The following is a 14,290-nucleotide window of genomic DNA, read 5'->3' as shown; positions in this document are numbered from 1 at the left end:
CAGACTGAGTCAAAAACAATAAACGTCCATTGTTTTCATAATGTCTGCAGTGTCTATGTCAGAAGCTCAGAATGGCAAAACACCAGCGTTTATATTCAGTGAGCTTCTAGACCGGTCATTCTCAATAAAAAATAAAAGTTCACTTTGGCTGTAGGAATGTTGTTCCACATATGGTAGGAAGAGACCTATCTTGGAACCCACTGACCCCTCTGAAAAGAAGACCACACACAGATGAAGGTGTGTCTAACTAATTTGTCAGAGAGAGGCAACCACGAGCTACAGACTTTTCATCGCCCTTGAGAACACACTGTAGCCCACAGCAGGTGAATCCAGTGTTGCTCAGCAGAGATCGTGAAGGATCTGACGTCATGGATGGCCAAGGACAGTCGTCAATAAGTCTGCTGGAAAATAATTCTAAAGTGCTGGAAAACCGTGTGCTCCTGCCCACTCCAAACACCGCCCCAAAAGTCCATTTCATCCCTTACTTATTTGGAAACCCTCCGCCAGCCTCTCCAGCCAGGCTTCACAAACTCCAAATTAATGGAGAACAAATTGGTGACCTTCTGCTATCTCTGTGCAAGTAACCCACACCCCAGCAGAAGGCAGCCACGAAAAGTCAGGTTCTGAGAGCTAAGTGGCCACAGAACATGTGGGAAAAGCAGCACAGGTGGTAAAAAAAAAAAAAAAAAAAAACCCCATCATGAGCAAGCCAGGGGGTGTCTGCATCTGCTGGGCGGGGGGCCAGGGTTCTGCGTGCATGCCTCCGCCAGCCCTCTGCTCAGCGGAAATAAGGCACCTTTCACAAATACATGACATTTCCTAGAGAAAAAGGGTCACAATGCATTGTGTGTAATTAAAAGTGCAATCTTCAAAATAGAAGGGCAATCTTCAAAATTTTGCATATAATAATTATAGTCTCTCTTGCTGCTCTATTTACTTGCACAAGGAGAATTATATTGTATTTATCTCATTACTATTAAAAGGAGTATAAAATATTTTTTTTTAACATTTGTAGATGTTCGTATATGCACCAACTGAAAACTATTTGGTCTAGCTAACCAGCGGAGACATTATTAAAACTTCGAATGATGTATGCTATATAGAAGCCCTCAGCTCTGTATCTTCTTCATCAAAATAAATCTTCATATTTACTATGAATTTGTAAGTGAATGGTTAAAAGAGAAGCTATATAACCTTTCATAGCTTCCCCCAAATTATATTTTTGTGCAAAAAAAAAAATCTCCAATCTCCAATAATGGCAAAAATCAATCAATCAATCAAATCAATATATATCAAACATGCTTTCCATTCTAACTTATGAGCAAGATTATATAAGATATACCGGTGGTCAGCATAAGACAATGTTATTTCAAGTGGTAACTAAAATAAGAGATGTGAATGAGGATGAACACTTACCCATAGGACCTTCTCATGGTGGACTTGTCAAAAATTAATTCACCGTAAGGCAGTTTCTTAAACCTATCTCTGCCGACAGCCACATAAAACTGCCCATTCTCCAACTCGGCCCCGCTCTCAACAAGTTTTCCTTCTAACGTGTAAAGTCTACCAAAACATGAATGCCCACAATTAAAATTTAAACAAGCATGGAAGAGCTACTTAAAATTACAAAGTTCAATAGAAGCATTCCTCTCTTAAGTTGGCTCATTTGTTACTATGCTAATTATTGAATTCAAAATGCCTCAAAGTCATTAGATTCTACTAAATGCCAGTGTTACAATGTAGAGACAGTTACCCTCTCTCTGTGTACAAGTACTTCATCCCAATCAACCTACCAACCCAACAGAAGGATCTTCTCCTGCTGCCACAGTAAGATTTCAGACGGAAAGCCCTGACTCGCACAGAATGTGGTGCTTTATTTTATTTTTTAAGATTTTCTTTATTTATTCATGAGAGACAGAGGGTGGGTGGGGAGGGGCAGAGGGAGAAGCAGGCTCCCCTCGGAGCAGGGAGCCCAGTACGGGGCTCGATCTCAGGACCCCGGGAGCATGACCTGAGCCGAAGGCAGACGGCTCAACAACTGAGCCACCCAGGCACCCAAACGTGGTGCTTTAAATGGACTCAGCTCCCGCTGAAGATCAGTTCTTCTATTTCTATCTTGTGAGCACGTTTACAATTTATTTCCTTAATGTATTTGTCAGGTTGACAGACTTACTGCATTCTGTGCAAGAGCCCTCAGCCAAAACAGTACATCCAAACACACACAGAATGGGGTCCGAAAACAAGAGGCAAAAGAGCCCCTGGAGAGGATTAATGATGCAGAACGCATAGCATTCGTGCCTCTTCCTTTTTTTTTTTTCTTTTTTGCCTCCCTTCATCTTCCCAGAATCAAGTGATTTCACAAGGACCTCCCTTTACTGTAAAACTGCTGCCGCAGACAACAATGAATATGTTACTTATTAAAAGAACAGCGATAACTTTACTAGACGACTTAAAGTGTCCACAGAATTTTTTTTTCTAAAGAACAAGAAATACCCGACTATTAGAAAACACCATGAAAAAGGCTATGCCTATTTTTGAAGGTTATAAACCAGAGTTCGTGACTGGAACGAATTTAGAAAAAAGCATTTAGAAAAAAAAAATTCTCAGACTTCTTATCTTACCTAATAAAGGTTAGTGACATTTGCAAAGAAAAAAAAAAAGACAAAGGCATTGATCTGTCTGCTTCTTCACCGATGATGTAAATGGACATATCAAAAGAAGCCAAGAAGTACATAGAAAACCGGCCACAAAAACCCTGAAATGTGTTTGGGTTGATTTAATATAAAGATGCTCCCTCTTTATAACACTGTAATTCAATCCCTACAATTCTAATTATCAACACTTAACCCAGATTTTCTGGTTTTCCCTCCTTAACCTAGACCAGGGTTTCTGAACAATGGTTCTATTGGCATTTTGGATCTGATAATTCTTCTTTGGGGGGGTGGGGGGGGCCTCCCTGTGAACTAACTGTAGGTGCCTCCTAATAGCACCTTTGGCCTCTACCCACTAGATGGTAGTAGTAGCTGCCCCATGTCCAGTGTGACTACCAAAAATGACTGGATGCTGCCAAATGTCCCCTAGGGGCAAAATCGTCCCAAGCTGAGAACCCTGGCCTGGACCCAGATATTCATTTTCCTTCAAAACAGGAAGATTGGAGTCAGTAGTTAACTTTTATGGCTTGAAATTAAAAGACAGAATCACTGTGGATCTGGAAACAGCCAAGATTTGACTGGTTTCCTCTGCAGGTAGTTAAGCATACAGAATAAATTCTAACCCACGATTTTAGGCTTCTTTTATAGGACTTTATTTGACCTGCTTTCTTCCTTTTTTTGCAAAGGGCAAGAAACATAAATGGGGAGTTGAATCGGTTTTAATGGGATGTTTCTGATATATAAATATACTGAGGCACAGGGAGGGTCCAACCATAAGACTTTTTAACGTTCTGTTAAAGGAAAATGGGCATGTCCCAAGTGACCAGCAACCAAATCTCACTCATATCTGGCATTATACTGAGAATTAAGTTTCTCCAAGTATTCAAATATTGCAGTGGGGGAACATATATTTTCATTTCTGTATTTATACTTGCATATATTTTATTTCCATGTGTGAATTTGTCAGATCAATGTATGTATGAACAGGTGTATCTGGCATGCAACTGTGTGTATATATCTTTGGGTGCTTTATATTATTTATTGAGTGGGTTTACATTTATGTATATGTCAAAAGACACAACTGTATATCTAAAAAAAGAAAGAAAGAACTTTTAAGATCTGCCTTCACTCCTGACACCAAAATAAATCCAGAAGGATCAAAGGTTTAAATGAAATTAAAAGTACGAGATGAAAACACTGCAGAACATTTTTATAATCTTGGAATTAGGAAAAGCTAAGCTAGTCATAAAACTTAATGATCATAAGACTGAAAATTTGACTGTACCAAAATTCAACTTAACTGTACACACACACAAAAAAAAACCCATAAAGAATCAAAAATACAAACTGGAAAATATTTAAAACTCATAGGAGAAACGGCCAGATGCCCTAATATGTAAAGAGTGTCTATAAATCAATAAGATAAATATGCAAAGGCAATACAGATAGTTCATATATAATGAAAGATAAATTTGTGGGATTTATTTCGAGAATAGCTTAGTAGTTAAGAACATAGACTCTAGAGTCAGACTGGGGACCAGTGACTCTGGAGCGTCCTGGGATTTTCCTGAAAGCTTCTGAAACCCATCCACCCAGAGAAGAAGACTCGGGCGTACCTGTGGACAGCCCCACTCCTCAAAGTTACTTTTTCTGTGACCATTTGTAACACATGATCCCACTGATTCAAGGTTTTTCTGGGGATGAGGAGGCGAGAAGCCGGACTTATGAGGTCTCCATTTGCAATCAAGCTGGAAAAAAAAAAAAAAAAAAAGCAAAACCAGCCAGCCACGCCATTTGAAACAGTTATACTTTTTAAGCTACAAAACAAATTCCAAACCACAAGGAAAGCAACCTTCCAGCCTCAAGGTAAAAGTCTTCAACTTACAAGATCGTGCAGGGCTCCTGAAGGGGTTTTCTAAAGCGAGCAGACACGTTGATTCTGCTGTGCATTACCGGCTTCACCTTTAAAAAACCAAAGAAATGCACATCACTGAGTGTGTGTTAGGTTTTCTTGTCTTTTTTTCTAGGAGTTAAAAACTGCAGGTTTTCGGGCGCCTGGGTGGCTCAGTTGGTTAAGCGACTGCCTTCGGCTCAGGTCATGATCCTGGAGTCCCTGGATCGAGTCCCGCATCGGGCTCCCGGCTCGGCGGGGAGCCTGCTTCTCCCTCTGACCCTATCCCCTCTCATGCTGTTTCTGTTTCTCTCTCTCTCTCTCTCTCAAATAAATAAATAAATAAAATCTTTAAAAAAAAAAACAAAACTGCAGGTTTTCAGGAACGGGCTGAGACCTGTTGTGCCTTTGTTAAAAACTTGTGCTTTTTCCCCCAACCACATAAACACTCCAGGCTCGCTTTCTAGCACTATCGTATGCCCCTAACAAAGCTCTCAAGAAAAATTTCCCTTAAGCCCTGGCTTACTGCTCATGATCTGTGCCCACAATTGGGCCTATCCTGAGAATTTTAAGGCGACATTTTAAACACTGCTTTCTGTAACACAGAAACAAAGTAATCTTATAAAATCTGGAACTCTGATGGGCTCCCCCTCCAGCCAAGCATACTCCTCTCTGGGCCTGAATCTAGCCCTCTCTCCCCACCCCACCCCACCCCTGCACGTGACCCCATCCCGTTTTCCCCATGGATTCCACTTCTCCCCTCACCATCAGCCTACTTTCTCTAGCCTTTGCTTCCAGGCTCTCCACCGCAAGAAGCACAAGGCCCCCCCAGGGCCCCCTCTGCCTGAGGCCAGGTTTGGGCTTCCAGCAGCCCTCTCCTCCCTACTCAACTACATAGGGTTTTTTCCTGAATCGCTACCCCTCATGCTGAACTCTAAAATTCCACTGCACGCACTCACTCTCAGCAGATCATTTCCTTCTAAACTTAAGGAAATTCGGGCAAACGGGCATGAAGACCCTGGAGCTCCCTTCCCTCCACAACCCACCTCATCTCCCTCTTCACCATTTCTCTCTGTTCTGCCTGTCTCCGGTGGAACCTTAGCCCTTTTTAAAGCTAACCCCCACCTTGGTTTTGTCTCCAGCTACCTCTACTGGATCCATTAATCATCTGCTGCCAGTGTCCTTCCCTGCTGATTTTTCCCAGAGCACTTACCATCATCTGACACATGACATATTTTATTTATCTGATTTTCAATTGCTTGCCCCTACTATGTCCCTTTGGTGTTACCCTCAATATTCCCTAGTAAGGTACTGAGCACATACTTCATACTCTAGTAATTTTGTTCCAATGTCTTGCCTCTTGACCTTGATTATTTAAGACCTTCCTCGTTGGATTCTTGAATTAAAGGTGAAGGTGAACATGTCATATAAACAAATAACTTCAAAATTCTTGTTGAATTGGCTAAAATGTGCTATTTTTCTTTAGAGCATACATATCTATAAACATAACACACAGAAATTGATGAATACATGCCTTAAAAAATAATCATATAATTCTGAGTATATAAGTTGTTACTGGAATTAAATCAAACCACTTGTTTTGAATAGTAATTGTTTTCCTCATTCACCATGGCAAAAATTTTCCCCAAATGTTCATGATTAACCAGGTGAACTGAAGATTAACCTTAAATATATATTTCTTTGAGTCATTATAATTAAATTAACAAGGCTGTTTTCGGATATACTAATAATAGAATCTGAAAAAAAAAATCCAATATATCTGAATCGGAAAAAAAAAGTAACACCATTGTATAACACAATTGAAACTCTTTGGAAAAAGTACTATTTTTAATTTACAGTGCATTTTTTAATTGGCATTTCAAATAATAACTTCAATCGCACACACAAAAATAATCCAAATCAACTGCACATAAGGGAAATTTTTCCAGAACCCTTTTCAGGGATGAGGGATTGGTCATGTGGTGCTAATGTAGAGAATTATGGCTTTAGATAATGGAAAACATAATAATCAATTAAAATATGTCTCTAAAATTTGTAAATTTTCTTATTGGCCCATACAATTTCCCTTGCCTTTTATTTAAAAATAAATAATATTTGAAATATGAGTATAATGTTAAGTATCAACAACACACCTAGTTAGGGAGGGATGGACACCCAGGGATGGGACGTGAGGTACTCCCACTCAGACCCTGGGTACCAGGAATGGCTTTCATTGGTGACTGATCAACGGCTGGCCAATGTTAGTTGTGGAATCTAGGACTATGGGACCAAATCAAATGAAAAAGTATCAATTCAAAATGCAAACTTTCATTTTGGACCCAGCACACTAATAATCCTCCTGATTGGCTTGGTCAGTTGGGAACCACCACGAAATAAAGGGAGGACATGCTTACAGCTGATCTCTTGCCTGGATTCTTCACTGGGTTCAACGCTTGTCTCGGAAAACCCAGTTTATCTGGATACCCGAGAAGTAGGTAAGCCTAATTGATCAGAGAGAAGAGTCATTCCCTGAGTGGAAATTAGACAGCTGAACAGGTGGGTAGGTAGGTAGGTAGGTAGGTAGGTAGAGAGAGAACTGAATAAATATTTGGCTCACATTTTTCTTGAAACTAGTTCTAAAGCCAAAGGTGGCAAAGTGTCATAATCATGTTTACTCTGTTAGAATGAGGTGAGTCAGGATTCTAGTGCTGGTCTTCGGATGCAAATCACAGGTGCTTTCCAAAATACGCCCATGTCTCTCCAATCTTCTTTAGATTGTGTTTATGTCATAGATGGCCATAATAAACACTTTTCAAAGCCCATAATGCTTCATGTGAACCTAATAAGTCTATACGTGATTTAACTCAAGTTCACCAATTCCACATGACATTTACTAGGACAATAACCACAGCTGGGTCAAATTCAAGTTAAAACCTACATGACTCAAAAAACATGAATCTGTTTGTTATAAAAATGAGCTCAGTGAAAGCAAAGTTGTTGCTTTGAAAATACATCTTTGAAATAATAATGCCAAAGTCTACAAATGGAGTAACTGACTACAGGTCTACGATTCTGAGCTCTAGGACTGACCGCCAACACTTTCGACGAGAACCAATTAAATGACTTACACCTCGTTTTCTTAATCTGCAAAAATAGGGATAATCCTGCTAAACTAGCCCAAAGGGAGGCTCCATGAACTAATTAACCAAGAGGCAATGCCACTCCCTGAGGGTTAGGCTGAATGCTTCAGAGAATCCACCCGCCTCAAATCTCAGCACTCATCACCTCTGAAACCTCTAGAAATCTAGGCCAAGAAAATCAAACTCAGTCTCAGGACCTGAGAAAATGATGCTGTTAAATGAGCACCATCCCAAAAATCTAGTGACTGCTGACCTCTTGTAAACACTCATTATACAATTTTAAAAGTCAGTATTAAATCACTTTTTTAAAAAAATACATCAAGTTTTTGTGACTGCCCATAATAAAGATAAATCTAGGCATTTGGGGGAAAAAATGTAATGAAGTTATTTATCTGCCAAATATATGCCAACCCACACAAAGAGAGTTCAACTCTATTTTCCTTATTGTATGGATTTAAGAAAGAGTAGGTTCTCCAAATGGTAATCTTTGGGGAAACTTTGTTATTACTACTTTTCAAAGACAGCACATAGCATCAAAGAGGAAAACAAAGTCCTTTACAAAATATTTCATCAGTTTTCACCACTTTCTGATAAATGAGAAGAAAGGAGCCAAACATGTATAGAAGACACCAGAGTTGAAAATAACTTGCCTAGGAGTCAATATAGCAGACGCGTCCAAACTAGGAATTGTTCCAAAGTTTTTAAAGTAATTATCCTTTTTTTTCAATATTACCACTTTTTTTTAAAGATTTATTTATTTGTTTTAGACAGGAAGAGAGCAAGCAAGCATGGGGAGGGGCAGAGGGAGAGAGAGAATCCTGAAACAGACGCCCTGCCTCAGCACTGAGCTCAAAGTGGGGCTCAATCTCAGGACCCTGAGATCATGACCCGAGCTGAAATCAAGAGTCAAGAGTTGGACTCTTAACCGACTGAGCCATCCAGGTGCCTGTACTAATTTTTAAAGATTTTATTTATTTATTTTTTGAGAGAGAGAGAGAGAGAACACATGAGAGGGGAGAGGGTCAGAGGGAGAAGCAGACTCCCTGCTGAGCAGGGAGCCCGACGTGGGACTCGATCCCGGGACTCCAGGATCATGACCTGAGCCGAAGGCAGTCGTTTAACCAACTGAGCCACCCAGGCGCCCCCTAATTTTTAAACAGAAGGAAGACCGGCCAAGATGCGTGATGGATGGTGATAATGCAATGTCCTGTGGGGATGTTTTATATGATAATTAACAATTGGAAAATGCCTCTGTCAGGGGGTATTTCATGCTTAGCTTCAAGGAATGAAACCGTTTATCATGGAGATACTCCAGGTGCATGGACTGAAAGAGAAATGTGACAAGGGAAGGCTGTGTAACAAGAGGTGGGGACAATAACCAAACTGCTCAAAAGAATAGCTGACTCACCCTCTCCTTGGATTTCTATCAATGATATTACATTGCATCTCAATTAGTATGAGTTGACACATTCTAACCTACAGAGTAACAGAGACCTTCTGAGACACAAAAATTACACCATTTTCCTACCACTATTTTTCCCTTTTTCATATCTGAGCAAATACATTCTAATAACTGGTATGTAATTTGACAAATAAAATGCATCTGCTCTGCCTGTATCAGATTGTTTTTTCATTTTTTTTCCATATTCAAGTAAACTAAAGAACAGTTCCACTTCGGGTTAGGAGGTAGAAGGTTGGAGGGGACTATTGTTCCCAACATGACAACAAAAACTGAAAGATAAGCTAAATAGCATGATTTTTTATATGTTAACTTCCCATGTCATGTGTGTGTGCAACAGTGCACAAGGGTTCCTATTTCCCCACATCCTCACCAACACTTGTTATTTCTTGTCTTTTTGATAACGGCCTTTCTAATATGTTTGAACCTGTGAACTGATATCTCATTGTGATTTTGATTCACATTTCCCTGATGATTAATGATGTCTTTTAAGTATCTTTTAATGTACCTGCTGGCCATCTGTAGGTCTTCCTGGGAAAAACGTCTACTCAGATCTTCTGCCCATTTTTTAATTGGATTGTTGGCGGGGGTTGTCATTGAGTTGTATGAGTTCTTAATATGTTTTGACATTAGCCCCTTAGCAGATCTATGATTTGCAAATATTTTCTACCATTCAGTGTCAGATTCACAATATCATAACCAAGACCCATGTCAAGGAGTTTATTGCCTGTTTTCTTCTAGGAGTTTTATGGTTTTAGGTCTTAAACATTCAAATCTTTAATCCATTTTGAGTTAATTTTTGTATATGGTGAGAAGTAGTGGTCAAGTTTCATTCTTTTGCATATGGCTGTCTGTCTGGTTTTCCCAAAACTATTGAACAGACTGTCTCTCCCCACTGTATATGCTTTCCTTCTGGTAATAAATTAATTCACCATATATGTATGGGTTTATTTCTGGGCCCTCTATTCTGTTCTGTTGATCTATATGTCTGTTTCTATGCTAATACCATACTGTTTAAATTACTGTAGCCCTGCAGTATAGTCTGTAATTGGGGAGCATGGTGCCTCCAGCTTTGTTCTTCTTTCTCAAGATTGCTTTAGCTATTTGAGGATTTTTGTGGTTCCATACAAATTTTAGGATGATTTTTTTCTATTTCTTTGAAAAAACGTCATTGGAATTTTGATGGGGATTGCACTGAGTCTGTAGATCGCTCTGGGTAGTAAGGACATTTTAACAATATTTATTGTTCCAATCCATGAGCATGGTAAATCTTTCCACTCATTTATGTCTTCTTCAATTTCTTTAATTAATGTCTTGTAGTTTTCAATACACAGTCTTTCACCTCCTTGGTTATTTATTCCTAGGTATTTTACTCTCTTCAATTCACTTGTAAATAGTACTGTTTTCTTTCTTTTCTTTCTTTCTCTTTCTTTCTTTCTTTCTTTCTTGACAGAGAGCATGCACATGTATGCACATGCAGCAGGGAGGGGCAGAGGGAGGGGAGAACCTTAAGCAGGCTCCACCTCAACATGGAGCCCACCATAGGGCTCAGTTTCACCACCCTGGAATCACAACCTAAACCAAAATCAAAACTCAGACTCAACCAACTGAGCCACCCAGGCACCCCTCTTTATTTTTCTTTCTAACAGTTTGTTATTAGTGTGTAGAAATGGAACTTTTTTTGTATTAAGTACATATCCTGCAACTTTACTGAATTCACTTACCACTTCTAACAGGTTTTTTTTGGTGGAATCTTTAGGGTTTTCTATATATAATATCATGTCATCTGCAAGTAATGACAGTTCTACTTATTTCTTTCCAATTTTGATGCCTTTTATTATTTTTTTTCCTTGCCTAATTGCCCAGGCTAGGACTTCCAGTAGGATATTAAATAAAAATAATGAGAGTGGGCATCCTTGTCTTGTTCCTGACCTTAAAGGAAGTTTTTAGTTTTTCACCATTGAGTATTTTAGCTATGGGCTCATCATATATGGCCTTTTTCTATTCCCCCTATTCCTACTTTCTTGAGAGTTTTTATCATAAATGGATATTGAATTGTGACAAATGCTTTTTCTGCATCTATTGAGATGACCATATGATTTTCATCCTCCATTTGATTTCATTTATCCACATTTTGTTAATGTGGTGTTGAACCATCCTTTCATCCCTGGAATACATCCCACTTGATTGTGGTAGATGAACCTTTTAATGTATTGTTGGCTTTGGTTGGCTAATTTTTTTTTTTTTTTAAATGTCATCTTCGTCTTTTATTCTTAACTTTTTTTTTTTTTTTTTAGATTTTATTTATTTATTTGAGAGAGAGAGAATGAGAGACAGAGAGCATGAGAGGGAGGAGGGTCAGAGGGAGAAGCAGACTCCCTGCCGAGCAGGGAGCCCGATGCGGGACTCGATCCTGGGACTCCAGGATCATGACCTGAGCCGAAGGCAGTCGCTTAACCAACTGAGCCACCCAGGCGCCCTGGTTGGCTAATATTTTGTTGAGGATTTTTTTATCTGTGTTCATCAAGGACACAGGCCTGTAATTTGCTTGCAACATTCCTTGCCTGGTTTTGGTATCAGGCCCAAGGTATCAGGGTAATGCTGGCCTTATAAAATGAGTTTGGAAGGCTTCCCTCCCCTTCTGATTTTTGGAAGACTTTGAGAAGGATTCATATTAATTCTTCTTTGAATGTTTAGTAAAAATTCACTAGTGAAGCCATCTGGTCCTGGACTTTCATTTCTTGGTAGGTTTTTGATCACTGATTCAACCTCCTTACTAGTAATCCATGTTTCGATTTCATCATGATTCAGTCTTGATAGGTTGTATGTTTCCAGGAATTTATCCATTTCTTTTAGGTTGTCCAGTTTGGGGCATACGATTTTTCAGAGTAGTCTCTTCTGATCCTTTGTAATTTCTGTGGTATCAGTTGTGAAATCTCATCTTTCATTTCTGATTTTATTTATTTAAGTCCTCTCTCTCTTTTTTTTCTTGGTGAGTCTAGCTAAAGGCTTGTCAATTTTATTTATCTTTTCAAGGAACCAGCCCTTAGTTCCACTCATCTTCTTTAGTCTTTTTAATCTATTTCATTTATTTCTTCTCTAAACTCTGTTATCTCTTTCCTTCTACAGATGTGGGGCTTCATTTGTTCTTTTTTTCCTAGTTCCTGAATGTGTAATGTTAGGTTGTTTATTTGAGACTTTTGCTTCTTGAGGTAGGCATTTATCACTATGAATTTCCCTCTTAGAACTGCTTTTGCTGCATCCCATAAATTTTGCTATGTTATATTTACATTTTTGTTTGTCTCAGGTATTTTTTTATTTCCCTTTTGATCTCTTCTTTGCTTCACTGTTCAGTAGCATTTGTTTAATCTCCACATACTTGTGAATTTTTCACTTTTCTTCGTGTAATTAATTTCTAGTTTCATACCACTGTGGTCAAAAGGACGCTTTACGTGATTCCAGTCCTCTTAAGTTTATTGAGACTTTTGTGGCCTAACATAGAATTATGATCTATCCTGGAAAATGTTGAACTCTTTATCAGGTAAATTACTTATCTCTACTTTGTTAAGGTCTTTTTTCTGAGGTTTTATCCTGTTCTTTCATTTGGAATGGATTCCTGCGTTTCTTCATTTTGCTTGACTCTCTGTGTTGGTTTCCATACAGTATATGAAACGACCAACTCTCCCAGTCCCGAGGACGTGGCCTTGTGTAGCAGGTAAGCCCTGTTCAACCCTGCCCCAGCCCTTTGTCATCTCCCAACCTTTGAGCTTGCCCAAGCAGCCTATTATATTTTTAAGAGCTCCCAGTAGCTGAAGATGTGCCAAGACCAGTCAGTGTCCCTAAAGGGAAGCTCTCAGCACCTAGATTCAGGCTCTTTAGAATCCAGATCCTCAGGCAGCAGCTTTTAAAAGCATGTAAATATATATAGTCCTGTATATAGCCTTGGGGACTGCAAACATAAGCCCCACTAGCCTGGAGATCTGGCAGGTCTCACGGGCAGCAGTCACAAAAAATTAGGGTTCTAGACATAAAAACCAGGGTACTAGCTCTAAGTAAAGCTCCCATCTAGGAGACACTGGTGCTCTGGAGTATGGCAGAGGGAGAACATAAAGATAGCACCCATCTTCCACCATCTCTGGAGAAGATCCAAGTTAGTCCCTCAGAATGTATACACTCCTCGGGAAGGAGTTCCAGGTTTTGAGTTTTCTCCCATTTGTGGGTTTGCCCTGCCAGGGACGGGGCTTATGGTAAGTTTGTGTCCCAGCCTCTCCTACCTGCTTTGATGTAGTTTTCTTGTTTGCCTTGTGCGTAATTGTCACTCAGCCAGGCTTTACAGTTTGTTAAGAAATTTGTTCCACATGTAGCTGTAGACTCAGTGTGTCCATGGGAGGAGATGAGTTCAGGATCTTCCTATGTCATCATCTTAAACTGGAACCCATTATTTTTTTAAATGCATCAAAGAACTTAGGATGCAAAGAAGTCTAAATGATTTGGGGCACCTGGGTGGCTCAGTCAGTTAAGCATCTGCCTTTGGCTCAGGTCATGATCCCGGGGTCCTGGGATCGAGCCCCACATCGGGCTCCCTGGTCAGCGGGAAACCTGTTTCTCCCTCTCCCTCTGCCCTTCCCCCCTTGCTTGTGCTCTCTACCCCTCTCTCTCTCTCTTTCTCAAATAAATAAAAATCTTTTTTAAAAAAAGAAGTCTAAATGAACTAAATTCCAGAGAGGGATGAGCCCTTTCTTTTTTTTTTTTATTCTTATGTTAATCCCCATACATTACATCATTAGTTTTAGATGTAGTGTTCCATGATTCATTGTTTGTGCATAACACCCAGTGCTCCATGCACAACGTGCCCTCCTCAATACCCACCACCAGGCCAACCCATCCTCCCACCACCCTCCCCCCCAGAACACGCAGTTTGTTTTTCAGAGTTCATCGTCTCTCATGGTTCGTCTACCCCTCCTATTTCCCCTGCTTCATTCTTCCCCTCCTGCTACCTTCCTCTTCTTTTTTTTTCTTAACATATATTGCATTATTTGTTTCAGAGGTACAGATCTGAGATTCAACAGTCTTGCACAATTCACAGCGCTTACCAGAGCACATACCCTCCCCAGTGTCTATCACTCAGTCAGCCCAGCCCTCCCACCCC

The 14,290-nt window shown here is 39.8% G+C and overlaps 1 protein-coding gene across 1 annotated transcript in view; it reads right to left on the bottom strand.

Annotated features, from left to right (window-relative positions):
- DCDC2 (doublecortin domain containing 2) overlaps positions 1 to 14,290 on the bottom strand; it is a 124,799-nt gene that overhangs the window by 76,814 nt on the left and 33,695 nt on the right. Inside the window, exons 3-5 of the mRNA XM_081827605.1 lie at positions 4,537 to 4,613; positions 4,268 to 4,399; positions 1,417 to 1,563 (exon numbers count right to left, since the gene is read on the bottom strand). Of these exons, the coding sequence (XP_081683731.1) occupies positions 1,417 to 1,563; positions 4,268 to 4,399; positions 4,537 to 4,613 (356 nt within the window). The remainder of the gene's footprint in view (positions 1 to 1,416; positions 1,564 to 4,267; positions 4,400 to 4,536; positions 4,614 to 14,290) is intronic.

This window comes from Leptonychotes weddellii, chromosome 8 (assembly GCF_054177405.1).
Source record: "Leptonychotes weddellii isolate Sample4059 chromosome 8, ASM5417740v2, whole genome shotgun sequence".
NCBI classification, from domain to species: Eukaryota; Metazoa; Chordata; class Mammalia; order Carnivora; family Phocidae; genus Leptonychotes; species Leptonychotes weddellii.
This window is presented reverse-complemented; position numbering and strand designations above follow the sequence as displayed.